This window comes from Neolamprologus multifasciatus, chromosome 12 (genome assembly GCF_963576455.1).
Source record: "Neolamprologus multifasciatus chromosome 12, fNeoMul1.2, whole genome shotgun sequence".
Classification (NCBI taxonomy): Eukaryota; Metazoa; Chordata; class Actinopteri; order Cichliformes; family Cichlidae; genus Neolamprologus; species Neolamprologus multifasciatus.
The window spans coordinates 37109094-37135657 of NC_140450.1; the positions used below are offsets into that span (position 1 = coordinate 37109094).

At 44.9% G+C, this 26564-nt stretch overlaps 1 protein-coding gene across 5 annotated transcripts; it reads left to right on the top strand.

The window, feature by feature from the left end:
* The first annotated feature begins 353 nt into the window (after positions 1-353).
* On the top strand, positions 354-25450 carry ydjc (YdjC chitooligosaccharide deacetylase homolog). 5 transcript variants are annotated; one of them, XM_085181555.1, is made up of 7 exons: positions 533-632; positions 6308-6382; positions 13012-13187; positions 17433-17592; positions 18919-19018; positions 19566-19743; positions 24328-25450. In XM_085181555.1, the coding sequence occupies exons 3-7, from the start codon at positions 13024-13026 to the stop codon at positions 24656-24658; spliced, it is 933 nt and encodes a 310-aa protein (XP_085037681.1). In that variant the 5' UTR covers positions 533-632; positions 6308-6382; positions 13012-13023; the 3' UTR covers positions 24659-25450. The 5 variants fall into 5 exon arrangements, with proteins under 5 accessions (XP_085037679.1, XP_085037681.1, XP_085037682.1 ...); XM_085181554.1 differs by lacking the exon at positions 533-632 and adding an exon at positions 642-1410; XM_085181553.1 differs by lacking the exon at positions 6308-6382 and having other exon boundaries at positions 354-632.
* Positions 25451-26564: the final 1114 nt, after the last annotated feature.

The following is a 26564-nucleotide window of genomic DNA, read 5'->3' on the forward strand; positions in this document are numbered from 1 at the left end:
AAAGTGCCGATCCCTGTCCACCACCCAAATAAACTACAGTGTCAGCGTGGTGTGATATGAATGGCTGCTTGGACAAGTTTACCTGGAGTGGCGACAGAATCGGGACATATTGTGGGAAAAAGCAAGGCAGTGAAGATGGTACTGCAAAGCTTCCTTTGGGTAGTATTCTGCTCTAACAGAAGGTTTCACCTGCTAAACATGTCACATGTCACCTGCTAAACATGTCACTTTTGCTGTTGTCTGTGTAACATTCAGATTGTCAAACTTTTAGCATCATGTGAAGACTTGTATCACAGCCTGGAGTGCCTGCCCCCCCCCCCCCCCCCCCCCCCGTTAATGTAGGCCTGTTTAAAACTGTATTAAATGTAATAGTTGTTCTCACAGGATTAATAGGAAATCCTGTTTTTATGACGTGTTTACATTTTTGCGTTTGTTTACATCGGAGGATCATTTTTTAACGCGCTGAGTTTTTCCCACTTCCACGTGTATCTCCGGTTTCTCCAGCAGGGGGCGACATTTTCAGTAAAGTCAACCCGGTCTCATGTATGCGGCTTACTGGTCGGAAGTACAGTGTTGTTCCGCCGTGCGTGGGGCTTTCGGACTTACATGAACGCTCGTGTGTAGCACAATGGGTAAGATTCATTTTGTATTGTCATATAATAGGATTGTGTTCCCGTGTTGTGTACACTGGGCGGTGACACTGCAAACAGAAGCCGTTTGTCCCGCAGTCACGGGGACGTCTTAGATGTGTGGGTATGCTTGGCTGGACGGGAGACAGCTGAGTGTGTCCGTGACTGGGGCTGACCCACGGTGACCCACGGTGAAGCTCATCTTAGTCACGGGTGATTTATTCGTCCTGCCGGTGCAGTAGCTTCCCGGTCGTGAGCACCAGGTTAAAGGCTGCTGTGATGATTCACTCTTACCATAAAATTTATGGTCACGCAAATGTGCCCGCCCACTTAAACGTTTCCGTTCGAACAGAGACCGGGAATTAACGCTTACGTCATAGCCACGTCGTAAACGCAAATCCCTCCCCCACCGCAAATATTTGATTGGCCTGGACGGTAATTTTCCGGCAGCGCTGACATCAGCGTCGTTAGCCTGCGTGTGTTTTTGGATTAGCGTAAAATAAACGTTTATCGGGCGAATCACGTTTGAAACGGATTTATGTGACCAACTTACCTTAATGGTATGAACCAATCACAGCTGAGCATCCACGCGGCGGGTCTCACGTAACGTCAGCGCCCGTGTTGATTGGTCCGCGTCCGACAAACGTCATTCACCAACCTGTGTGACTGTAGCAGCTGTGCTGCAGTCTGCCGGCGGATTACTCGGCTAGCTGAAACATTTGAACCATGAGCGTAACAGCACCGTGAGAGGACAACGAGCCGCTGCTGCTGCTGAACTCAGGTCGGTGAATCCAACACCGTGTGTGGTTCCTTTACCGGAGTACTGCACAGGGGGGGAAACCATGGTTACAAGGGGAAGCGTCTGAAGTAAAAGTACAGATCCTTGCGTTAAAATACTCCAGTACTGGTTGAAGTCTTTTCTTGCCTCCATCAGTAACACACTGCGCTGTCTATATTCAGGAAATATTACATCATTACAAAATAGAAAGGCAACATGTACTTTTAAATATATGAATTATATTATTTACACTGAAATGTTAAGCTCTAAATGTTCATATACCACTGTCCTGGTTCTGTTGTTTTTGTAATTGCAGTTTATTGTAACAAAGTCCAACAACAGAAAACCGAACATGCTCTGATACAGTGATCCAGGCTCTGCCCGCTTCCACAACACTGTCATGAACACAGTGTTGTTCAGTACCGTAGGATGATTGTAGTAGGTGTAGTGCATAGACCGCTCCAGACGTTCCCGATACGTTCATCAGGAGAACTCCACAAAGTCGCTTTGAATGACTTTCACAGGCTGGTGATGAACTGAGTCGCTCACATGGATTACTGTAACGCTGCATCCTCTCAGACTGAGTGAATGACAGAGACTGATCACAAATGAATCAGCTATTTATGATGATTTTGTGACTAATCATTTTCATCACAAAGGTGGCTTACAGTAGTCGTGACCCAGAGAGTTCTGCATATTGACATAATATCTGTGTCACAGTGTGTGGGAATGTTTGACAGCACGGCTGCAGGGAGGCCGACACACCGGAGCCGCATTAGAGCCGTACTGGGTCCTGACTGAGTTGTTGTTGGTGTGTGTTCAGCTGAAAAGCTGCAGCTGCGTGTAAAAGAACGACAACCGGAATAAAAGCGTGTTTAAAATTGTTAGTGTGGTCTGCCATGGGTTTGTTACTGTGACATATTTGAGTTTTTTGAAGTTATAGCATAAGAGAAATCAATAACTCAATCATAACAAATCTTAGTTAAAGACATTGCAGTGCTGTAGCTTTGACAGCCTGTGCCAGATGAAGGTGACAGACTGATACCTGTGCAGGGTGGGCTATTCTGAATACTCACCTGTAATAATAAGACCTTAGTCCAAAATGTCTCCGCTCATATCTGCAAATAGAGAAGAGTTAATGTAATGAAATCAAGCTTTCAAAATTGTGTGGGAGTTCCACAGGGGTCCGTTTTAGGACTGCTGCTTTTTTCTACATCAGTGACTTATGGACAGTTGTAAAGGTGTCCAGTGCCAGATGTATGCAGATGATGCTGTTACATATGTATCTGCAAAGACTCCACAGCAGGCAGCAGAGCTGAACAGAGGTGGTGGGAGTGTCTCGGTGGTTCAACGATCACTCTTTGACTCTGAGCTGGAACAAAACGGTCTCAGGGTGTTTTACAATCCGGTGTCAAGTCTGGAATAACGTTTCCATTGTGATAGATCAGAGAAAAATCCAAAAAGTGGATGAGTTTGAATATCTGGGTATCATCTTGGATTCCTGCCACGATTCTGTCTCATCCCTCATACTGTGTCACTGTTGGAGTCGATCTGCTTTCAAACCTCTGATGCTGCTGCAGCTCTGAACGTTTTAGACAGAAACCAGTGAAGTGGCATCTTTGGAAAATCTCACTCCGATGGCTGAAGGATCTCTTAAGCTTTAATAATTTGGGGGATTTCTTTAAAACCGACTTGTAAATGCATTAAGGGCCTTGTCCCAGAGTTAGTGAGCAGAATCATTCTAAAAGTCAGCAGCAGTACAGGAGCTGGGACCAGAGGATCATGGAGCCTGCAAACTACCAAAGTACAACACATTATTGGGTCAGTCAGCGTTTTCATTTGAAGGCCCTCAGAAATGGAACCGTTTACCATCTGCATACAAATCACAACAGATCCTGGAGTTTTTAACAAAAACAGGTCTGTGGACACTGATGCAAATCAGCCTGCTGTGCTGTGGCTAACAACATGCCATTTCTAACATGTATCTCCATTATCTCCTGTGTGTGTGTGTGCGTGTGTGTGTGTGTGTGTGTGTGTGTGTGTGTGTGTGTGTGTGCGCGCGTGCAGACTCATTAGATTAATCTTTGCTGTATCCCTTTAAAAACGTCCAACCAGGGACTGTGTTTGCAGATGTGCTGACTGCAGATTTCCCCAACACTATAAACAGTTTATATGCATAATCGAAACTAGGACAACCGGTGAACAATGGCCTTGGGAACAGTGGCCTTGGTAACAATGGCCTTGGGAACAGTGGCCTTGGTAACAATGGCCTTGGTAACAGTAGCTCCTTAACATGTGCCACCCTCTTTTTAAAGCGACCAAAAGTAATTGGACATTTGACACTGGCAGGTGTGGGCAATTCGTTCTTTATGTCATTATCATGTAAGCAGATAAAAGGCCGGGAGTTGATCTGAGGTGTCAAAGGAGCTCTCCATGCAGGTGAAACAAGCTGCGAAACAGGAGAACAGACCAGAAACCATCTGAGAAAGTAACACAACAGGGCTAAATCTACAGTTTGGCATATCCTGAGAAAGAAACTGACCATGAGCACCACAGCCACTGTGCACTAGTCGCTGGTCTGTACTTTAAACCCATCACATTATGGCAAACTGAGTGTTTATCCTGCACTGACCTGCAGCGTTTTCATGCACACTTTCAATAACACAAAGTTAGCAAGTTGTGTCTCAGTTTGTTTTGCAGCATGTTTCACAATATGAAAAACACAATGTCACATGTACACATGCAGTAGCTGATTTAAAAACACAAGTGTTTAAGTGTAAGTTTATCAAAACCACTGAACAGTCTTTGCCTTTAAATATGAGCTCTCTCCTTCCTGTCCCGGCTTTCTTATCTTCCTCCATCTCTGAGTGAAGTTGGCTCTCTTTCTTTTTTCTCCCAGCCAGATTCAGCAGTTGGACCTTTCGCTGCAACACACTGTGTATAAAACTGCACACAAACAGTTTGTGTGTTTGCTGTGTTTGTTGAGCCGATAGAAACATTGCATTTAAAATTGCATGCCAGTTAAAAAACATCTCTGCCTATATGCTCACTCATTTTTTGTAGATGCTGAAGTACAGCAACCAAAATGTATGAACATGTGCAGCTGTCCCTAAAACCCCACTGACCCACGCCAACCTTCACTATAGCTCTGTGTTTTTCCTCTTTCATCCCGTTTTTGGAACAGCCCTGATGATTGTTACACTAACAGTATTTCCTTTAATGTGTTACTGTTTGAACAGCGACATGAAATAATAACTCGCCTCGTGTTTTGAAAATGTAAGGAGTAGAAAATCCAGATTTTTAAAATGTAGGGCGTAAAAGTAAAAGCTACTAAAGTATGATACCTGAAAATTATACTTTTTATGTCCATCCTTGTTTTCTGTCATTTACTCACATTCAGACAGGACTTGAACCACCAACCTTGTGTCTGTAGCTGAGGTGGTTCGATCCCTGGCAGCCCCGGTCTACATGCCAAATATCCTTGGATAGGATACTGACCCCAAGCTGTCCTGCGATGCAGCCATCTGAGTGTGAATGTTAGAAAACATACAAAGAAGTGCTTGTATGAATGGGTGTGAAGGGGTGATTGAGGCCTGAAGCAGAAGAATCAGTCTGTTTACCATTTGAAGACACAATACAGCCTAATGATTAAATCTGAATACTGAATGCAGAATTACATGAAAAAAACGTGTTACCTAAATAGGACATGATGTGGCTGAAAGACAGATGTCATTAGATGGAAAGGCCACAGAATCCAGTGGGATTAAATGGGAATGAAATGCTGGCTGATGTACCTACCAGTCAAAAGTTTGGACACACCTACTCATTTAATGGTTTTTCTTTATTTTTACTACTTTCAACATCGACACAAACTGAAGACATCAAGTATATGAAGCCAGATATATGGAATCACGTATCAAAGAAAAATCATAAATAACTCTAAATAAGTCTTATATTTAAGATTCCTGAGAGTAGACACCCTTTGCTTTGTTGACAGCGCTGCAAACCCTCGGCCTTCTCTCAGTGAGCTTCATGATGTCGTTACCTGAAAGGGTTTCACCTCACAGGTGAGCCTGTCAGGGGTCATTGTGGGATTTCTTGCTTTCTTAATGAGGTTGGGACCATCAGTTGTGTTGTGCAGAAGTCATGATGGGACACAGCTGACAGCCCATCTGGTTTGCATTTAGTTGGACCATCATTTATTTTTGACAGCACAATGAGTCCAAACACACCTCCAGGCTGTGTAAGAGCTATCTGACCAAGAAGGAGAGTGATGGAGTGCTGACCAGGTGATCTGGCCTCCACAGTCACCTGACATAAACCCAGTGGAGATGGTTTGGGATGAGATGGAGCTCAGAGTGAAGGCAAAGGCCCAACAAGTGCTCAGCATCTCTGTGAACTCCTTCAAGACTGTTGGAAACCATTTCAGGAGACGACCTCATGAAGCTCATGGAGACGCCAAGAGTGAGCAAAGCAGGAATCAAAGCAGAGGGTGGATATTTAGAAGAATCTAAAATATCAAACATGTTTTGAGATATTTCACTTTTTTGTTTACTACATAATTCCATATGTGTTCATTCATTCAGTTTTGAGGCCTTTGGTGAGAATCTACAACACAAACAGTCGTGAAAATAAAGAAAAACCATTAAATCAGAAGCTGTTTCCACACTTTGACTGGTAGTGTATAATAAATATTAGCCTGTAGTCGGTATTCATTAGTGACTTGGTCTTATGAAACAGAAACATTAGTTTTTTGCTTTTAATACAATCTGATATGTTAAATATATGCTAAAATCTGTGTTTAAAATATAAAGTATGTAATAATGTAGTAATACTAATCATCACATCAAAACATTTGGTTTGTTTGATACATCCTGATTGCATTATTTGTAACAACCAGGACAGGAGCGAGGAAGGAGGAGAGTAGAGGGAATTAAGAGTGCAGCAGATTGATGAGACGCCAGGTGAAGAAGAGGTGAGTACCCAAAAGACCAAACACAGGTAACAGTTTAACATGGCCGTTTTGGCAGAATAGAAGCAGATGTTGAGACCAGAGCTGGTAAAGTTTAAATATGCATATAACTGCTTCATCGAGCTTTACGCTGCTGCTTAAAATAAAAAATAGTAGCGAAGCTGAAGAACTCTTACTGCACTGATAGTTAATCGTATCATTCTGTGACAGGCAGCTACACACATCTTACCTCAGCCTTTAGGCAGCACTCAGTGTGTATTTTTAAATATTTATTTAACTGTAAAATTGTCACAATTCGGCTGTGGTCAGGCAGGAAGAGGACCCAAAATGCAGGACTCGCAACACACGGGAATGAACTCAGAAAAACGCTGCTTTAATAACAGACACAGGGAAGTGATGCAGAACTAAACTAGACTGGGAAACCAAAACCTAAAACTCCACCCCAGGGGTCACACAGCATGAGGGAGGACGCGACACAGAGAAACACAGGGCTTAAATACACTGGGAATAACGAGGGGAATAAGACACGGGAGGAGAGTACAGCTGGGAGAAATCAGACATGACGAGACCAAAGGGAAGCAAAACTAGAAACACTGACATGAGGCACGGACCTTCAAAGTAAAACAGGAAACACACCGGCTGAACTCTAGACACGTAAACTTAACAGAGACTGGGGAGACAGAACATAGAGACCTGAAGTGTGGGACAGAAGGGCACAGAGCTAACACCGGAAACCAAATAACAAAACCTAAGAATTAGAACTCAGGAAGTACTACAGAACTGAGGAGCTAGAAATACTTAGAAACCAAAACACACGCAGTCATAATCCATGATAAAATAAAAAGTAAAAGTACAAAACTCAAAAATATAGTAAAAGTTGCTTTTTTTGAAAAAACAAAACAAAACAAGATTTCAGGGCTGGGCTAAGCCCTGATTTTTTTACTATCCTAACAAAGGCCCAATGTCAAAAGTTAAGTTCCAGGGCCATCAAATACATGTAGACTGGTTGGGCAAACTCCCACGCACCCTCAAGTATCCACGAGAGGGTGAAGAGCTGGTCCAGTGCTCCACGGCGAGGACAAAAAACACATTTTTCCTCTTGTATTCAAGGTTCGACTAATGGATGCACTCATTTCCAGCTCCCTGGCATTTCCAGGGAGGCTGAGGAGTGTGATCCCCTATAGTTGGAACACACCCTCCAGTCCCCCTTATTAAAGATGGAAACACCCCCCCGGTCTGCCAATCTAGAGGTACCACCACTGCTCAAACAACATTGTAGAGGCGTGTCAACCACACAGCCCTACAACATCCAGAGCCTTCAGGAACTCTGGGTAAACCTCCTCCACCCCAGGGGGCTGCCACCAAGCAGTTCCTTAACTGCCTCAGTGACCTCGCCCCCGGGGATAGACGAGCCGTCCCCCTCGTCCCCAGACTTTGCTTTCGTCATGGAAGACAGTGGGATTGAGGAGGTCCTCCAAGTATTCCTTCCACCACCTGACAGTGTTCTCAGTCAAAGTCAGCAGTGCTCCACCCGCACTATACACAGTGCAGGTAGAGCACCGCTCTCCCCTCCTGAGTCGTCTGACGGTTTGCCAGAATCTCTTCAAGGCAATCCGAAAGTCTTTTTCCATGGCCTCTCCGAACTCCCCCCACACCTGAGTTTTGCTTCACCCACTGCCCGAGCTGCGTTCCCCTTGGCCTGTCGGTACCTATCAGCTGCCTCCAAAGTCCCACAGGCTAAAAAGCCCAATAGGACTCCTTCTTCCACCTGGTGGCTCCCTTCACCATGTCCACCATGGGCCCCTGTACCCTGGGGTGGAGACAAGCAAACCGTCCCGGTCCCGCAGCAGCAGGGAAGCCCACCAGCTTGACCAGACGGCCAGCTATTCCTCCTTGTCCGCTGCCCCAGATGGAGAACAGGGAACAGGGGTGTGAGAAGACCTGATGCACTCCGCCCACTCATTTGTGATGTTTTTGCAGGCTGTTTTAAAGTTTATTTAAAACGGCAGAGGGGCATGGCACCAGCTCTGTGGGGACAGCTCCCTCCCAAGAACCCTCAGTGTCTAAGTGCGATTTAAAATTGAGAAGTGGGCACTGGCACGAGAGGTGAGGCTGAATAAACAGACCATCCTCTGGACGCAGTTCAGTGTACTCACCCACACTCATGACCGTGTGCGTAATGCAAGTGTCTGTGTTGTGGAATAAATTTGAGGCTCAGGCAGCCAGGAGGGGACAGAGGAGGAATAACTCCTACCTGAAGCCAGCTCCCCCGCTGACCCCCATGGGCACCCCCATTCCCCAAATCCACCAAGGGCAGGGGGGCCCAGGCCCATCCACACTGGGGCAGTAGCACCACTGAGCCCCAGAGAGCTCGGGGTGGCCCACCCGACTCCACTACAGGGGAAAAACTGCACCCACCCCAACATTCAGCCAATGGACACCCAGGTTCACCCATCCTCCACCTCTGCTACACCCCCCCACCCACAGAGTGGACTCCCGAAGAGCAGAGAACACCTGCAAAAGATGGTCTCAACCTACCCGCTAGCTAAAGAGGCCCCCACTTCCACTGATTTGCTGAAGTCTGCCAGGGCCAAACCCCCGTGCACGGGGGCCTGCATGCACCAACCCACAACCCTGGTGACACCCCAGCCATGACCCAGAACCCAAACTCCCAGGCCCAGCAAGAGCACCTAGTCTGCAAGCCTGTCCCGGACCCGTTCAGGATCTTCATCCTTGGTCCTTTGAAGCATTTTTAAGATAATAACAGGTTTATCTTTCAAAGCAGTTTGGACGATTCCAGAGATGTAAACCAGTTTGGTGATGGTTTACTCTGGATTATTGAGAATAAATAACTGATTCTGAAATTTCTACTTAAGTACATTAATGAAGTATTTGTACTTCGTTGCTCCCCCCTCTGGTAAATGCCACTATTCTCTTAGTGAGTCTTTATTGCAAACCGTGCTGCAGGGAAAAGCCTGTTCTCACCTTTGAATATATTTTGAATATCAGGCGGCTCTTTTTTGCTTCTCATTTGTAAACTCTCTCCAGCCGACACACAAAAACAACAACACAAAGTAGTCACTACAGAGCAAAGTTTGGCCTGTTCAGAGGCTGACGGTGTGGCGGATACTCGATGGCACAGCTGGTCCTCTTTTACTGCCGTTGTTGAATCAGGTATGTGCAGCTAAAGAATGGGAAATCCAGTCCTCCATCCACAGGGAAAGAAAGTACCTGCAGTGTGATCAAGTTGGAGGTGCGAGAGGAACTCAAAACAAACCAGCCGTCACTATGACACAAGTGCTGTTAAATAGAGAAGGAATTTTTGATGCAGCTTTTACAAACATCCTTATTTCATTTGGATTCTTACATTATTTTACTTTGCCCGAGGAATGTTGGGGAAACCTGCAGTCAGCTGAGACAGAGGAAGTCACCTGGTTGAGGGACGAAATGTTTCTCCCACTGAAAACATCCAGATGAACAGAATCAACCTTTTGGGATTCACTTACCTGGGTGATTGAGCATGCATCAAGATATTTTACTTTGCCCACAGAAACAAAGTTATTTTACAAATACCAAAACTACCGTGGAAATAAATGATCAGCTCAGCCCATTCTTCTTTGGTAAATCTCTCAAGCTTCTCTGGCATGGACCTTGCTCTTCACCCCATAGAGCTTCAATAGGAGGCCTTTGTGGAGCCCAGACAGTAATGTTCACTTTGGACCTGTACAGGAAGTTCTTCATCAGGAGTGTCATATGTTTTGGGCTGTTGTCATGTTGGAAGACAAAGCAACGACATTGACGTAGTTTTGCTGCTGACTTAAGGTTTTCTGTGACATATTTTGATTCCTTCCATGTTGATAAGATTCCCAGTTTGTCAGTCTGTTCCTGTTTAAGGTTCTTGGGATTTTCTTCTTTGAGACTACAATTCCCAACTTGGTGAAGTCATTCACTGCTGTCTGCTGGGGTCTTTAAACCCATCTCTCAGTAGTTTGCTCAGTACTTTCAGCTCTCTTTGAATTTCTTGATGATCCTTCTCACTCCAGTTTTGGAAAAGTTGTGATAACTTCATATATCCATTTCCCACTTTGTGAAAATCAGCAATCAGTCTGTGTGCGTCAGGGAGCTGATAATATTTACCCACTGAGGGTTGTTGTTTTTAAATAATTCTGATATTATGTACAAATAGAAAGCGTAGAACAGAAATATCCTTTGTTGTTCCTCATTGGGGAGATTCATGTGTTCCAGCACAGAGACAGACAGATGGAGCAGGGTCACACAGACGTCCAGAATATAACATAAAAAAATAAATAAGAGACTGTAGAGTGCAAATTTACAACATAAGAAAATAAATGTATAAATATGTAATTTATGATTAATTTGAGAAAAAACAACCCGCCATCATGCAAGCTTGGACTAACATAAATACCATTGTATTCACTGTAGTTGTAGATATTGAAATCAAACATCTACAATATAACTAACAATATATAATTGCTATAATATAGGAAGGCAATCAATAAATTATGATTATTGTTATTAAAGTTAAAGTCTTGAGTAGCAATAAAGCTGCTGTTGATTATTGTGATTCAGGATAAAGACATGCTGTGGAAGAGAGACAGAGGTTAATAACAGGTATGATTCAATACAGAGAGGTCTGTTAACACATAGTGAGTGAGAAAGGTGACTGGAAAGGAAAAACTCAATGCATCATGGGAATCCCCCGGCAGCCTACGTCTATTGCAGCATAACTAAGGGAGGATTCAGGGTCACCTGGTCCAGCCCTAACTATATGCTTTAGCAAAAAGGAAAGTTTGAAGCCTAATCTTAAAAGTAGAGATAGTGTCTGTCTCCTGAATCCAAACTGGAAGCTGGTTCCACAGAAGAGGGGCCTGAAAACTGAAGGCTCTGCCTCCCATTCTACTTTTAAATACTCTAGGAACAACAAGTAGGCCTGCAGAGCGAGAGCGAAGTGCTCTAATAGGGTAATATGGTACTACAAGGTCATTAAGATAAGATGGGGCCTGATTGTTTAAGACCTTGTATGTGAGGAGCAGGATTTTGAATTCTGGATTTAACAGGAAGCCAAAACAGGAGAAATCTGCTCTCTCTTTCTAGTCCCTGTCAGGACTCTTGCTGCAGCATTTTGGATTAGCTGAAGGCTTTTCAGTGATTTTTTTGGACATCCTGATAATAATGAATTGCAGTAGTCCAGCCTGGAAGTAATAAATGCATGAACTAGTTTTTCAGCATCACTCTGAGACAGGATATTTCTAATTTTAGAGATGTTGCACAAATGGAAGAACGCAGTCTTACATATTTGTTTAATATGTGCGTTGAAGGACATGTCCTGGTCAAAATGACTCCAAGGTTCCTCACAGTGTTGCTGGAGGCCAAGGTAATGCCATCCAGAGTAAGAATCTGGCCTCGTTTGAGTTTTGGACGAAATGCATTCTGGGATATTGCATTTCCTCATTTCGAGCTGATTGGAGACCAAAACAGCCAATCAGATTTTTTTGCATCCAAGTCTGTGATTGGCTGGTTTAGTGGCACAAATATAACGGTGTAGAGAAAGAGTTGAGCGCGCACAGGCAGAAATGTTGAGAGCGCGAGCAACACATTGTGAGCGAGCGCAAATGCAAAAACTGAGTGAGAGGGGCTGCTGTTGTGTGTGTGTGTGGATAATAGCAAACACTGAAATACAGTTTTTGCACGCAGGAATGAATTTTGTTCACTCAAATTCAGCTTTCCTGCGCTCGAAATAAATTTCGAAAGACAGAATGAGAAGCCCTTTGGAGGCTGTGGCCCCAACTTCTCCTACTGGACCAAAGATCTGTGGACACTACTGTTCCCATTTAAAAATAAACTTATGACCTACCTGTGCAGGCTTTGCTTGTAATTCAGGAATAATGGTAAACATGAAGAATATAGTTGGGTTAACAGACACGGGGGCTAAGATTAACAGGAGTGTTGTTGATCTAAATAGTAAACACACCTCAGATGTTTGTTAAGGTGTTACTGTTTGGTTTCTAGGTGGCTCCTGTGTTTGCCCAGGTAGATCAGATAATTTTACACTGTAAAAAGCAGCAGCTCTGGCTCATCGTGCTCTGTACTTACCTGCGTGGACTGAAGCTGTTCGTATTAGAAAGCAGCCTAAACTGAAGAGGCACTGAAGGACAGAGCGCAGTAACGCAGCAAAGATTTCCCAGCGCTTCGTTGATTATGAGCGGGCAGCTGCATCGGGCAAGTATATCACCACAAAAGGGCTGATATAGACTAACTTTGCAGTTTTATGTGTTTTTAATAGTCCAGCTGGTGATGTAGAGCAACCTTAAAATGTGCACAAAAACTTAAATCAGACCATCATCTAGTTTAGAAACGTGGCTGGTGTGTTGACTGACTGCCATGGGGAAAAATAGATGGCAGATATGAGCTTCTGTTTGCTGACGTACTTTTATGTTTTATATCAGCACTGATGAAAACCAGTTTGGTGTCTTTCTTATCAATAAACCATGTGACGTGGAACAGTCGGAGGATCCAGGGTCCATGTTCACTGATAATGGACAACCTGATCATTATTAGCCATGGACACCATAATGATGAATGTTAATCTGTCCCCTGTGTGTCGCCAACAGAGACCAGCGATAATGCCACAGCCCAGAATGATGCTGGTGGTGACAGGAGATGATTTCGGCTACTGTCCCAGGAGGAACCAGGGGATCGTGGATTGCTTCCAGGCTGGAGGCATCTCCAATGTCTCGTTGCTGGTTAATGGCTCGGCTGCAAAACAGGCAGCAGATCTGGCTAAAAGGTAGCGTAGCCTTACACTGTATATGTGAAATCTAACACACTGCAAACATACCATTTACAGTACATAATGTAATGTCTAGGACACCAGAAATCTTTCACTTTTTCTTGCTAGTCCTGGCAGTTTCTGAAGACTTTGTTTTCCATGTCTCTACACACGGCACCGGCCCTCTCTCATATATCTCTTTAAGCTCTGCTGCCACAAAGACACATAAAGAAATTCTTTACCACCTATTTTAACTTTTTGGGGGTTTTTTCTCTTTAGCTTTTCTCATGCTTTTTATATATATATTTTTATTTTTACTACTTTATTTAAATTTTTTGTTTTGCCATATTACTTTTATATTATTAGTGCTCCGGTTTCATTTAAGCTGTTTTGTTATGGATTGTGTTTAATGTTTCGGGTGCTGTGACACAATAATTTTCCAGTTTCAGGGATAAATAAAGTACAGTTAGAGCCATACTTCCTCTTTACATGACCACAGTGAATTTCAAAGCAAACTGTGAAGTAAGACTTTCATTTAATTCAAGAGGTTTAAAAAGTTGCGCCGTCAGCGTTAATCTTGTTAAAATGACGTTAACGTCATAACCGTTAACAAGCTAAGCACGCTAACGTGTTAGCGCCATGCAGCCCCTGCACGGGGCGATCCGTGTTAACTCGCTAATGGAGATTTGCTCCGTTAATGCAGTTATGGTGTTAACGTCATTTTAACGAGATTAGCGCTGACGGCACTATTGAAAAAGTATTTTTGGTCCTTCAAGCTCGGGTCCTCTACCAGAGGCCTGGGAGCTTGAGGGTCCTGCAGTATCTTAGCTGTTCCCAGGACTGCGCTCTTCTGGACAGAGATCTTAGATGTTGTTCCCGGGATCTGCTGGAGCCACTCGCCTAGCTTGGGAGTCACTGCACCTAGTGCTCCGACCACCGTTACCTTCACCCTCCACATCCTCTTGAGCTCTTCTCTGAGCCCTTGGTATTTCTCCAGCTTCTCGTGTTCCTTCTTCCTGATGTTGCTGTCATTGGGAACCGCTACATCGATCACTACGGCCGTCTTCTTCTGTTTGTCTACCACCACTATGTCTGGTTGGTTAGCCACCACCATCTTGTCCGTCTGAATCTGGAAGTCCCACAGGATCATGGCTCGGTCATTCTCCACCACCCTTGGGGGCGTCTCCCATTTTGACCTCGGGACCTCCAGGCCATACTCCCACAGATGTTTCTTTACACTATCCCGGCCACTTGGTTATGGCGTTCCATGTATGCCTTGCCTGCTAGCATCTTGCACCCTGCTGTTATGTGCTGGATTGTCTCATCTTTACACAGCCTGCACCTGAGGTCTTGCCTGGTGTGATAGACCCCAGCCTCTGTGGATCTTGTGCTCAGAGCTTGTTCCTGTGCTGCCATGATTAGTGCCTCTGTGCTGTCCTTCAGTCCAGCTTTGTCCAGCCTCTGGTAGGATTTCTGGATGTCATCTTGGGCCTGTCCTTCCATAATGGTTCTTCTTCTTGCTTGATGTCAGTGGCTTCTATCTCCTCCTTTGGCCAGCTTATCATCCCAGCAGGGTACCTGATTAGCAGCAGAATATAGGTGTTGATAGCCCGGATCTTGTTCTTCCCGTTCAGCTGACTCCTCTGGCCTTGCCTGACTTTTCCAGGTATTTGGCGGTTGCAAGTTTCTTAGCGGCCTATTTGTGGCTCCCATTTCCCTTTGGCATTCATAGGAACTTGTAGCTGTTCTCAGTGTCTGCAATGTTGCCTTCTGGTAGTTTGATCCCCTCAGTTCTGACTACCTTTCCTGTTTGTTATCATCCGACTACACTTCTCCAGTTCGAATGACATTCCAATAAGATAATATAGAAAGGAAATAAGATAATAAGAAAAATAAGATAACTTTAGGATGAGCCAAATTTAGAATCTGCTATAGTCTTTAAAAGAAGGAAGCACCTCAGTCAGGTCATCTTCTAATTAGAAGGTTGGTGGTTTGATCTCTGCTCGAGTGTCCATGTCAAATATCCCAAGGCAAGATACTAACCCCAAGTTGGTCTCCGACGAATCCATTGCTGCATGTGTGTGTGAATGTTGGTTAGTAAATGGACTGGTTCTGATATGCACTTTGCTACTCTGAGCAGTCAAAGCACTTTACATAGTAAGCACTTACATAAAAAATAGAAGTGCTTGTCTGAGTGGGTGAATGAGGCAAGTTGTGTAAAGTCCTTTGAGTACAGTAGAAAAGCAAAGAACTAAATAACTAAAGGGAAAGATTGCAGAATTCTTATCTTGGTTAATAAACAACTCTTTTTCAGTATCTAGTCAAGTTAATGTGGTGGGGTGTGGCTCAGCTACAGGCGAGGGGTGTGGTTGACCAGAACAGCTGATCTCCAAGATGATGGAGATCAGCTGCCTGTTTTGCGCAAGTCTGCTGGGTGACTATGGACCGACTGGGCCTTGTGCTAGAGAACCGCCGCTGCCGCTTCTGATGAGGCCCTTTTCATACGCCGAGCAGCTTGGTGCATAATATGCAAACCAAAAGCTACAACCTGGTCCCAGGAAAGGGGAGGCTTGGCTGGCAGAGCTCATGGTGATGGAGGGGCCTCAGGCGGGCACAGCGGAGTTGGTCTGTTGCCACCGACTGATCAGCCTCGACATTACAGTGACGCTGATGTTGGACCACCTGTTGTCATGGCCAAGAGTCAGTGGAGCGGACGCAACCGATGGAACAAGTAAGCGGCTCTGGGACCCATCACCCTTCTCCCTCTACTATTTCTGCTCAGGTCCCAGTGGCCACAGACACTACACCTCAATAGCCGATGGCTGTTGAGGACAGGGACACTTCCACAGACAGTGACCGTGCATGGATGTGGGACAGGTGTTTGGTATCTCCAGCCCTGTAACACTTCTCCCTGGTCTGCGTGAGACATGCAGCGTACCAGTAAGGTGCCAAGGGGGTATGTGCCACCATGCAACGTAGATCCTGGTTCAGCACACCCTGGTTCAGCTGGGGCATTAGTTGTGTGGATGAGGATATTGATTGACAATGACACTTGATCTCACATGTAACAGTGGAGCTGCACCGTGATCAGGTCATCGCACAAGAGCAAAGTAAAAGGTCACTGGGAACTATGGGAATAGTGTTCTTTAGATGAACCTCAGCAATCCTGAGGTTGAGTTGATTTTAGTTTCTGGCCACAGCACTTTCTTCTAACCCTTCTCTGAATCATTTAGATGTTCAGTGGCAAACTTCAGACAAGCCTATAAATGTGTCTTCCTGAGCAGGACAAACAATTATAATGTAGTATGTTACCCATGGTGTTGTTGGTGACTGTGGTCCGAACCGCCGTCAGATCATTAACCAGCTCCTGCTACATGTTTTTGGACTGATCCACCACCTTTTTCATGACTAACGTCACTCTGTGACGATCCTGCATGGTGCTCCAGACCAAGGGCGATTGGTGGGACAGTCGGGGGATGATTACAGCTTGTTTTGCAGCCATAGGACCCGAGTATCTCACTGCTAGTTGACCATGAACTCCTCTGTGTACCACAGTATTATAAAGCTAACTGCGAGGCCTTCCTTCTCTCACCCCAACCAATCACAGCAGATGGCCCCGCCCCTCCCTGAGCCTGGTTCTGCCGGAGGTTTCTTCCTGTTAAAAGGGAGTTTTTCCTTCCCACTGTCGCCAAAGTGCTGCTCATAGGGGCTCATATGATTGTTGGGTTTTCTCTGTATCTATGAAGCGCCTTGAGGCGACTTTTGTTGTGATTTGGCGCTATATAAATAAAATTGAATTGAATCTGTCCCTGAATAAAGCCTGGCTGACACTGTATCATACAATTACTCTTTCCATGTACACCATCAAATCAAAAACAGAATATCTACAAAAAAATGAACCAGTGGCTGACTCTGGACTTGGACTTGTGACGGGAGAGAGCTGTGCATAAACAAAAGCCCACAAACCTCAATGAACTAAAGCAGCGCTGTTGTGAAGAGCGCAGTACGATTCCTCTGTGATGATGTGAAACAGTCATTGAAAAAACAAAAAGACTATTTCAAAGAAGGAGTGGATTTTTTTAGACTATGTCCTGATTCATAAAGCCTTAAGAGAGAGTGGATTTTCTCTTTCACAGCTGTATTTCAATAGAGATGTTATATTTATAATCAAGAACAGAGTGACTGTGCCTTTGAACATAGACAAATGTTGGCCTGTTTGCCAGCATCACATGGTTTAACAGAGCTGTGTTGTTCCTGTGTCAGACACAACATTCCCATCGGCTTGCATGCCAACCTGTCTGAAGGCATACCAGTGTGTCCGAGCCTCCAGCAGTCCTCCACGCTCATAAACCAGCATGGCTTCTTCCATGGGAAGATGGGCTTTCGCCAGGCGTTGAAGAGAGGAGAACTCAGCATGAAACAGGTACGACATTACAAACCAGAATTTCACTGTGTCAGTGAAAAATAAAGATCAGTATAAAATATATAATGTTACACATTTTCATGCATCTTTATATGATCTTAAAATATCAAGATACAGGTAAACAAATGTTACCGATATGTGAGAGCAGGTCACATGGTGTGACAGGTGGGCCTGTTTCCCACCTGTCAGGTGGTGGAGTGTGATAGGAGTGTTGGTGGGCTCGGTCTTCTTCAGACATATAGAAACTGAACATTTAATAGTTTCCTGAAAAACAGTCTCTGATCATTTCTTGACAACATCTCTGTTTACAGTAATGGATTACACAGCAGTGGGGATACATTTGATTACAGGAGATTACTTTCTCTACTGCTACTCTCTTCATTACTGTATGCAAACGCAGTGCAGAGCAGCTCCTCCCACAGAGGTCGATTATCTCGTAGTGTTACCTCCTCACTGTGCACCACTCTGCATGCTGCAGCTCCTCTGCAGACGAAGGCCTCACATTACAGGTGCTTGAGTCCCAGGTGTAACTCTCAGACACATGAAAGCAGATGACCTGTAAGCTGGAGAGGACAAAGCGTCTCATTTATTTAGGTTTTTATTTAGCCTGGAAAAACAGGTTGTTGCTTTATTTAAAAAGAGCTCTTTGTAAAGTAAATCTTTCTTTCACTGAACCACAGGTTTGCCTTCAGCACTGAAGGAGTCTGAACTCTGTTGAACTGAATGTTCCTTTAACATTATTAATGACCTCGTTTACAAATACAACTTTACAGTTGGAGAAAAAATGATTCGATACAGTCAGTGGACTGGTTCTTATATATACTTATTATGTCCACTCTGAGCACTCAAAGCGCTTTATACAACATGCCACATTCATACACTTTTTTCTGTAAGTGCTTCCTAACCAACATTCATACAGCTTGGTTAGTATCTTGCCCAAGCATATTTGGCACGCAGAAAGCCAGGGATCGAACCACCAACCTTCCAATCAGTAGATGACCCGCTCTACCTCATGAGCTTCATTACCGAGATTAGAGCGCTGCAGCGGTTTGAATAATACCGAGCAGATCTAACAGACTCCAGTTTGATCGCTGGCGGATTCTGTTATTTGATTTTTACACTTGAAAGCGACTGCAGAGATTCAGCACTATGTGAGTGAAACTGAACCGTCTTCAGACACTCGTTTGGACTTGGGTGCAGCTGTCACGTTGTTGCATATTTTGCTTCCAGACAAAAGCACCAGCCTCAGATTTTAAAACGACCTTTGTCTTTGAAGTCATGTGTCTCCATCACAGCTGTTTCCAGGTGTGTTTTGTTTCCTCCAAGGTGGAGCTGGAGTTGAGGGCCCAGGTCGGGCTTTTCGTGGAGCTGAACGGTCACCTACCCGAGCACATGGACGGACACCAACATGTTCACGTCCTGCCAGGTCAGAGGATCAGAGGATGAGGAGAGACAAAGCTGTAACGGCTGTTTGTTGGGTGCTGGTGCTAGAGTCAACAGCATTTACTCATTTATGACTGATTATGGTGATATAGCATGTTTCAGATTAATCATGCAAATGTGCACCTGTGTGTCTCTGCTTTTGAGTTAGCAGGTAAATGTGAGCTGAAGGGAGGAGACCGTTCATGTTTGTTTGTACTGAGGCAGCTGATTTTGGTTCTACTAATCAGATTCATTAATTTAAAAAAACGTTTTGATAATAGAAAACAAATCAAGCATCCTTTCATCAGTGAAAATGTTTGAGTAGTTAATAATATGCTATGTAAAAGCACAATGATTATATGGACAGAAATATAATTTAGCTGAGAAACAAAGAGAAGTCCTGCTGAGCTCCAACACAGAGCTTTGCTATTAGTTATTGTTCCACTGATGCTTTTCTTCCATGTTTAGGATTCAGTTCAGTGATTGCTTAACTGTTGGCTCCATTAAGAAGACGACAGCAGTGAAATGTTCATGTTATGTCGTCTGTGCAGAGGTCCGTGAAGTGTTTGCAAAGGTTGTCTCAGATCTCAGGATCCCCTACACTCGTGTTCCCGTGGAGCCGGGTCTGTACAGCTGCCCGTGGATCCCAGCACACCTGCACAAGTTCTACAAGCAGGTGGAGAAGGATGCTCTGGAGGCCGTCCCAGTGTTCAGACGCCATGGAATCAGGTCTGTGTGAAACTGCTGGGACTAGACCAGGCTTCAAATTAAACCCCTGTCACTACATCGACTGTAGACCACACATGTGTGAGTGTCATCTCCAGTGTTGGGGACTAACAGAGTACATGTGCCGCCGTTACGTATTTAAAATACAAAATATGAGTAACTGTATTCAGTTACAGTTACCGTTTAAAAGGTGGTATTTAGAATACAGTTACTTTGTTGAAATAAATGGATTACACGGCGGTACTTCCCTGTTTCATATGTTCGGCTATGCCCTCTCTGTTTTTGGTGATTCCACGCTGGTGGAAACCCAAACAAAACACGTATTAAGAGGCTCTGATGTCTTTGTCTCAATGTCTCATAATGTCATTTTAAAAATGATTTAATATGAAGGCATCAGAATGCTACCGGTATAGCTCTAAAGAATGTAGCATCATAGGCAGTGTAGTCCGTGCTGCAGGGAGAATGGACTGCCATACCCGTTATGTGTCTGTGAGCGAGGGAGGGAGAAAAAGGAAAAGTACGAGCTGTCATCGAGCAGAAACGGGAGCTGGAAGCATGTAAATATAATAATAACCACTGCAGCCAAGAAGAGAGCCTGACGAGCCCAGCTGTAAGTAAGCTATTAAGACTCGACTGTACACCGTGTTCGTGTTTTCCTCTGAAACAATAAGTTCTGTTGGAGCAGCCTTTCAACGCCTCTCTCTGTCTCTGCTAGCAAAGTTGACCCAGACAACAAAGTAAAGCTAGTTTTCAGCTACGAGCCGACACAGAACCCACCGTATTAGCCAGAGGTCCCTTTACTACGGTTCGGAGCCGCGGACCTTCAGTAACAGTAATAAATCACAGCAATAGTACATTCATGTAGTTGTAAACAGCATGATAATATAATATTTTGGGGCATGTAATCTGTAATCTGTAGTGGGATACATTTTAAAAGTAACCTTCCCAACACTGGTCATCTCTAAGGTTTCACATGTCAGGACATAAATGTGATCGAGTCCTTATCGAGGTTTAAACTGAATAAACCTGAAACAATATTTAAACGAAGCCCAAATGCAGAAGCATGTGTGGAGAGTGCACGTCAGGACTGAGTGGCCAACAGACGCCAGCGTGTTAGCTTGAAGTGCTGGTGCACCCTCCAATAGAAACACACCCCTGTCTGATCCCACACTCATACTGCTGCACCTTCATGATGAATACACAACATTACACTTCTCGGTCTTATTGTTTAATTATCACACAGGAAATAGAAATCCTAGAAAGTCATTACCAGCATTTCCAAATATTCAAGTACCATTAAAAACAAATGTAACTGAAAATAATAATAATGCTGAGAAACATTTTACACACGTTATTGTTTATTCATCTATGAAATATTGTTGTACTTTTATTTTTTAAAGCTTCGTGTACGCTGGATATTTAAAGGAGACCTCTGTATGATAACCTTTAAATGCTCTACAGTATAAAACAAATGGGACTCTGTAGTTTTAAGTTCCTGGAGCTGAACTAGCCCCACACACGACGCTGCTACAGCCATCAGCTGAGTGGTTCCAGTATGGACCTGCACAGCAGACCTGATCCATGCTGCTGTTCTTTGGGCGACTCTTCCACACGATCTCTTCTTCTTCAGTCTTTTTCTAATCGCATGAACGTGTAGACCTGCAGAGGCTGAGTGTTTTTGCAGAGGCTGAGTGTTTTTGCAGTGACGTCCACTCCTGATGATCTTTGTTGAGGTGGCTTCTGTGTAGAAAGCAGCAGAGATTCATGATCTTTGCCTGTATTTCCATACTAACACACACCTGAATGCAAACCTGCAGAAGCTTCTGCTTTTATAGAAGCGTTCACACTTATTGATGATCAGTTTATATGGTGCATGTATCACCAGCACACGCTTCCCTCTGAAGTCCTGTGGAAGCAGCAGGACTGGACTTTGGCTCAATGTCTGTTAGATAAACAATGGCACAGCTCAAGACTTTTGCACATTACTGTATTAGAACAAAGACAGATTTACTTAGTTTGCTACAAAAACAGGAAATAAATGCAGCAATGAAACAAATTTGTGAGCATACATGAAAAACACACCTCAGGCAAAACCAGAGTTCACACAACTCTAACCTGAAAATCAGTTTTTGGTGTGACCACCTTTCTTCTCCATCACAGACTCTGTGGGGCGCTTGTGTTTAAGTAGTCCTCAGAAATTATTCTCCAGGTTTCATCAAAGCTGGGTGCTGGCTGCTCTTTGTCCTGCTGTCTGTGGAGATGATCCCACACTGCTCCAATAACGTTCAGCTCTGAGCTCAGTCAGCTCTACAGTTACTCTGAGTTTAAGCATCAAGCTCAGGTTTCAGTGGTTGTGTTTCACAGTGCTGTCCAAACTCACCACACTGTCTGAAGTCTGAACACTGGCAGCGTTTCACTCATTTGTTCAGTGTGATGCTTGTTTTCAGAGGAAGCTCAACACTGACCTGTGACTCAAGCACAGGAAACACTCCTGACTCAGGACACAACCAGTGTTTCTACACATAACACTGAAACTTAGTAAAGGACTAGCTGCCTTTAACTTCAATACCTTTGCTAGGATGTTGTGACAGGCTTAAAAGTGTCTCATTAGAGTTTCCAAAGAGCTGCTGGGCAGAGTGTGGAGAGTCTTTAAATAAAGGAAACTGGACACTTGGAGGACAAAAGAGTTTGTAGAGTTTCTGATGTTGCACATATGATAAACATGAATCAGGGCCCCCTTGCCCTGGTGGGTTCCAGAGTGTGGGGGTGCCTACTGGGGTCAGCGGGGGAGCTGGCCCCAGGGAGGGGCCGCTTGCCCCTCCCTTTCTTCCCTCCCCATCCTCAGCTGCCTCCCTATCCCCGCTCTACCACACCCACCCACACACGCAGGGCTTGGGGTGCAGGTGTGTCACCAGGGTGCAGGGGAGGCACTCCCCCTCTGTCCCCTTCTGGCCGCCTGTGCCTCAGTTTTATTCTGCAACCCAGAATCCACATTACTCACACTCTCACATAACACATACATATAGGGCCTTGGGGGTGGGCACGTTTTACAGCATCCAGAGGATGGTCGGTGTATTCCAACCCACCTCTGGCGCTGGTGCCCTGCCCTCAATTTTAAATGCATATAGACACTAAGTCTGTGAAGGTTCTCAGTCGTCCAGGTCATCGTAGTCAAAGGAGCTTGCAAAGAAAAGCGTCTGGACTTCTTTAAGTTGCTTGAAGACGTTTCACCTTCATCCGAGAAGCTTCTTCAGTTCTAAGGTCAAATGGTGGAGAGTCCCAGATTTAAACCTAGTGGGAGTTTCCCCCCACAGAGGGACAAAAGGACCCCCTGATGATCCTCTAATCGCCTGAGCCAAGGTGTGGAACTGGGTGTGGGTCCCAATCAGCCAGAGTTTCAGGTGATTTCATTGTGAAACCTGGCCCCACCTTATCATGCGAATTCCTGAGGTCAGATGGCCCAGGATGTGAGTGGGCGTTAAGGCGTCTGGGGAGGGAACTCAAAACTGGATTATAGATGGCAGACAGTTGGTGTCGTAAACCCCGCCTCTGTTCAAAGATGGTCGCTCACAGTGGAACTCAGCTGTCCATCTGCATCTAAAGGTCAAAGGTCACTCTTTCGAGGATGCCAATGTTCACATTTTGGACAGAGAGGACAGATGGTTTGAAAGAGGAGTGAAAGAAGCATCTATGTCCACTGTGAGCGGCCATCTTTGAACAGCTCCGTAGCTGCTGGGTGACCTCTCGTTTGGGGCTCTACTCAGCTCTTCCCAGGAGGGTGGCACAGTTCCCCCCCTTTTGGTGGTCCTCCTCAGGTCCTCGTGCTCTGGGGCCTCTGGATGTCTGGGGCCTGGATCTCCTCCATACCTGCTTCATGCCCTGGGGGCGGGGCTTTGGCTCTCTACACTCCCTAGCAGATCGTTACATGGAGAAACCTTTGGAATACAAGCGTGCTGATCCACACAGGTGTGCACACAGGTGTACACACAGGTGTGCACACAGGTGTGCACAGACACAAACTACACCTTTCCTTGCTGCTGCCTCAAAGCACATTGTGCGCTGTTGATCTTGCGTGCTGCACAATAGCGTTTAATATTTAGTATCTACTGTTATCTACTGTTATCTAGTTTATTGTGATGCTGCTGTTTTTATTATGTTGCTCTTTTTTTGTTTGCTTTCTCTTCTGTTTTTTTTTCTCCATACAGGTGATCCAGGTGTTTGTTTTTCTTTCTTTCTTCCCCCCTTTCTCACCGTCTCTTCTCCCCTCTGTTTTTCTTTCTTTCTTCCCCCCTTTCTCACCGTCTCTTCTCCCCTCTGTTTTTCTTTCTCTCCCTCTCTTTCTTTCATTCTTTCTCCCTGTCCTATCCCCCAGTCATGTCTGTCCCGTTTGTAGCAACCGAAAATAAAATAAATTCATAATTATAATAAAGGTCAATCAAATGGACCAATAAGGCAAGGCCATGATGATCCACTTGGTAAAATAAATCCACTTGGCATCTTTCTTGGCCTTAAGACAACAATTCTGATGCTAAAGATCCAAACGGGACAAAAAAAAAAACATGAATCAACGATTTTCCTCCTCCACAGGTGGCCAGATGTGTACCTGGGACTGACCACCATGGGGCAGAACATGTCCGTCCCTAGCCTGCACAGGGCCCTCAGCTACGCCTTGGCTGCAAACCCTTCATCCTCTACCTCCAGCGCTGTGCAGGGTTCACATCAGCCCGTGGTCACAGCTGAGCTCATGGTCCACCCGGGGTACCCCAGTCAGCCCAAGGAGGGAGGCTGTGGCGAGGGCCCCGACGACTTCTCCCAGTCTGCCGACAGGCAGCACGAGCTGAGTGTTCTCAAAGATCCATCTGTGCTGGCTCTCTACTGCCAAGAGAGAGTGCAGCTGTGTGCCTTCAGAGACCTGTGACTGCCCTCAGCCTCCACATGTTTCCACTGATGTTTGTAGTAACACGACTTTATGCTGCCCTACAAGGTGAGACTGATCAAATTAGCTCTTAGCAGCCTTTAATGAGTGGGGCTGTCCATGACCGGCTCTGAGTCCAGTCTGAGGATGGCTGTGACAGCAGCACATGATACACTGTGTAGAAATGTCTAATGAAGGCACAGCGTTCACTGCAACACTGTTTTAAATGCTAACTGATAAATCATTTACTAGAATAATTAGCAACATTTGCTCAGAGCTCATCATAAGTATGTTTGGTAGTTTTCAGTCTAGAGTAAAGGTGGAGCAGCTGTGTTCATGGTTTCCACCTGCTTCACTGGAGCAGGGATGCTTTTGAACTATCTCAGGTCTGCATGTCTGAACTACAGAGAGCTTTAGTAGCATTTATTTTCTTTGTATTTCAAAGCTTATATTTTCAGTTTATGTTGAAACCGTTTTCTGTCTACTGTCATCAAACATCAGAGCAGCTCTGGGGAATAATGATGGTGAACTTTTTTTTCTTTGTTGTTTCTTTCAAACCCCTGCAGAGGAAACCTGATCACAACAACAAATGCCTTAATTATCTTAAAGTGCCAGTTTTTGACTTTCTGCATCCATCTGTGGGAAGCTGCACAAAATCTAAATAAAACAGATGCTGTGTTTGTCTGTTTTGGCTGTTTTTGTCATGTTAAAAATCAACTGATGATGAAATGTCCTGTTTATACTAACTGTGTTATTTAGAGGGAGCATGAGTCTGCAGGTAAACAGGTGAGTTTGCTGTCTGATGGATTTAAAGTAAAGCTGTTTGGGACTGGAACACAGCGTGTTGCGTCGGTCAGCTGTGCACCTCTTGATTTTTGCGTGGCCGTCACAGCTGGATTAAAGTGAGTGTGCGATGGTGCCAGTTGTTACTACAGTTTTAATGATAATCCTGCACAGAAGCTCAGAGACATACTGACACAGAGTGTTTGAAAAGTTGAGTCTGAGGAAAGAACGTGACTCCTTCCTCTTATCAGCACGTATCTGAGTGACTCAGCTGTCGCTCAGGAGAATACTGCAGTGGCTTCCTGCCTCTTAACAGTGGGCATAAGTAAAGTGACTGAAGGCTTCACACAGGACGTCGCTGCACTCTGAGCAAACATCAGGACAAAATCTGTTTCAATCATCCAGGTAAGTAAACGTTGATTCTTCTCATCTGGATGTTGTCAGTGGGAAAAGTGCACGTTGACTTTTGTGTTTCATCTATGAAGCTTTATTTTCATGACTTATATTTTATATATCAAGCACACCTCGTGGGTTAGTTTGTTGATCCTGCTGGGACCTCTGGCATCGTTGGTACTCACTACCACAGACTGGTACAAGACCTCCCAACATCCTTCTGCACACATCATAGGCTCTGAGCTTCCTTAGAAAGTAGTCTGCTCGTGCTCTTATAGACTGTAGGTCCTCCAGTTCAGTCAGGTGAACGCTCAGCTACCTGTAGCTGTCAACTGTTTCCACCTCCTCACCCATGATGAGGCTCCAAGACACAGTTGTTTACTTCTGAAAGTCAACAACCATGTTTGTTTGTCTGACATTCAGAAGGAGCAGATTCCTCACCAGCAGCCTCACATACTGGGGTCTACTGGTGAGGTAGTCCACGAGGACAGCTGATGGTCCGCTCCCTGCATCCTCTCCCTTAGCACTGAGGGCTGGGTTGTATTGAAGGCACTGGAGAAATCAAAGAACATCTCACAGTACACCTGTGCTCTCCAGATGAGAGAAGCCCCGATGCAGCAGGTAGGTGACAGCGTCATCCACCCCGATGTTTGGCTGCTAGGCTGCAGTGGGTCTAGATCTCTCCTGACTAATGGGTGAAGGTGGTGTAGTATGATCCTCTCCATGGTCTCCA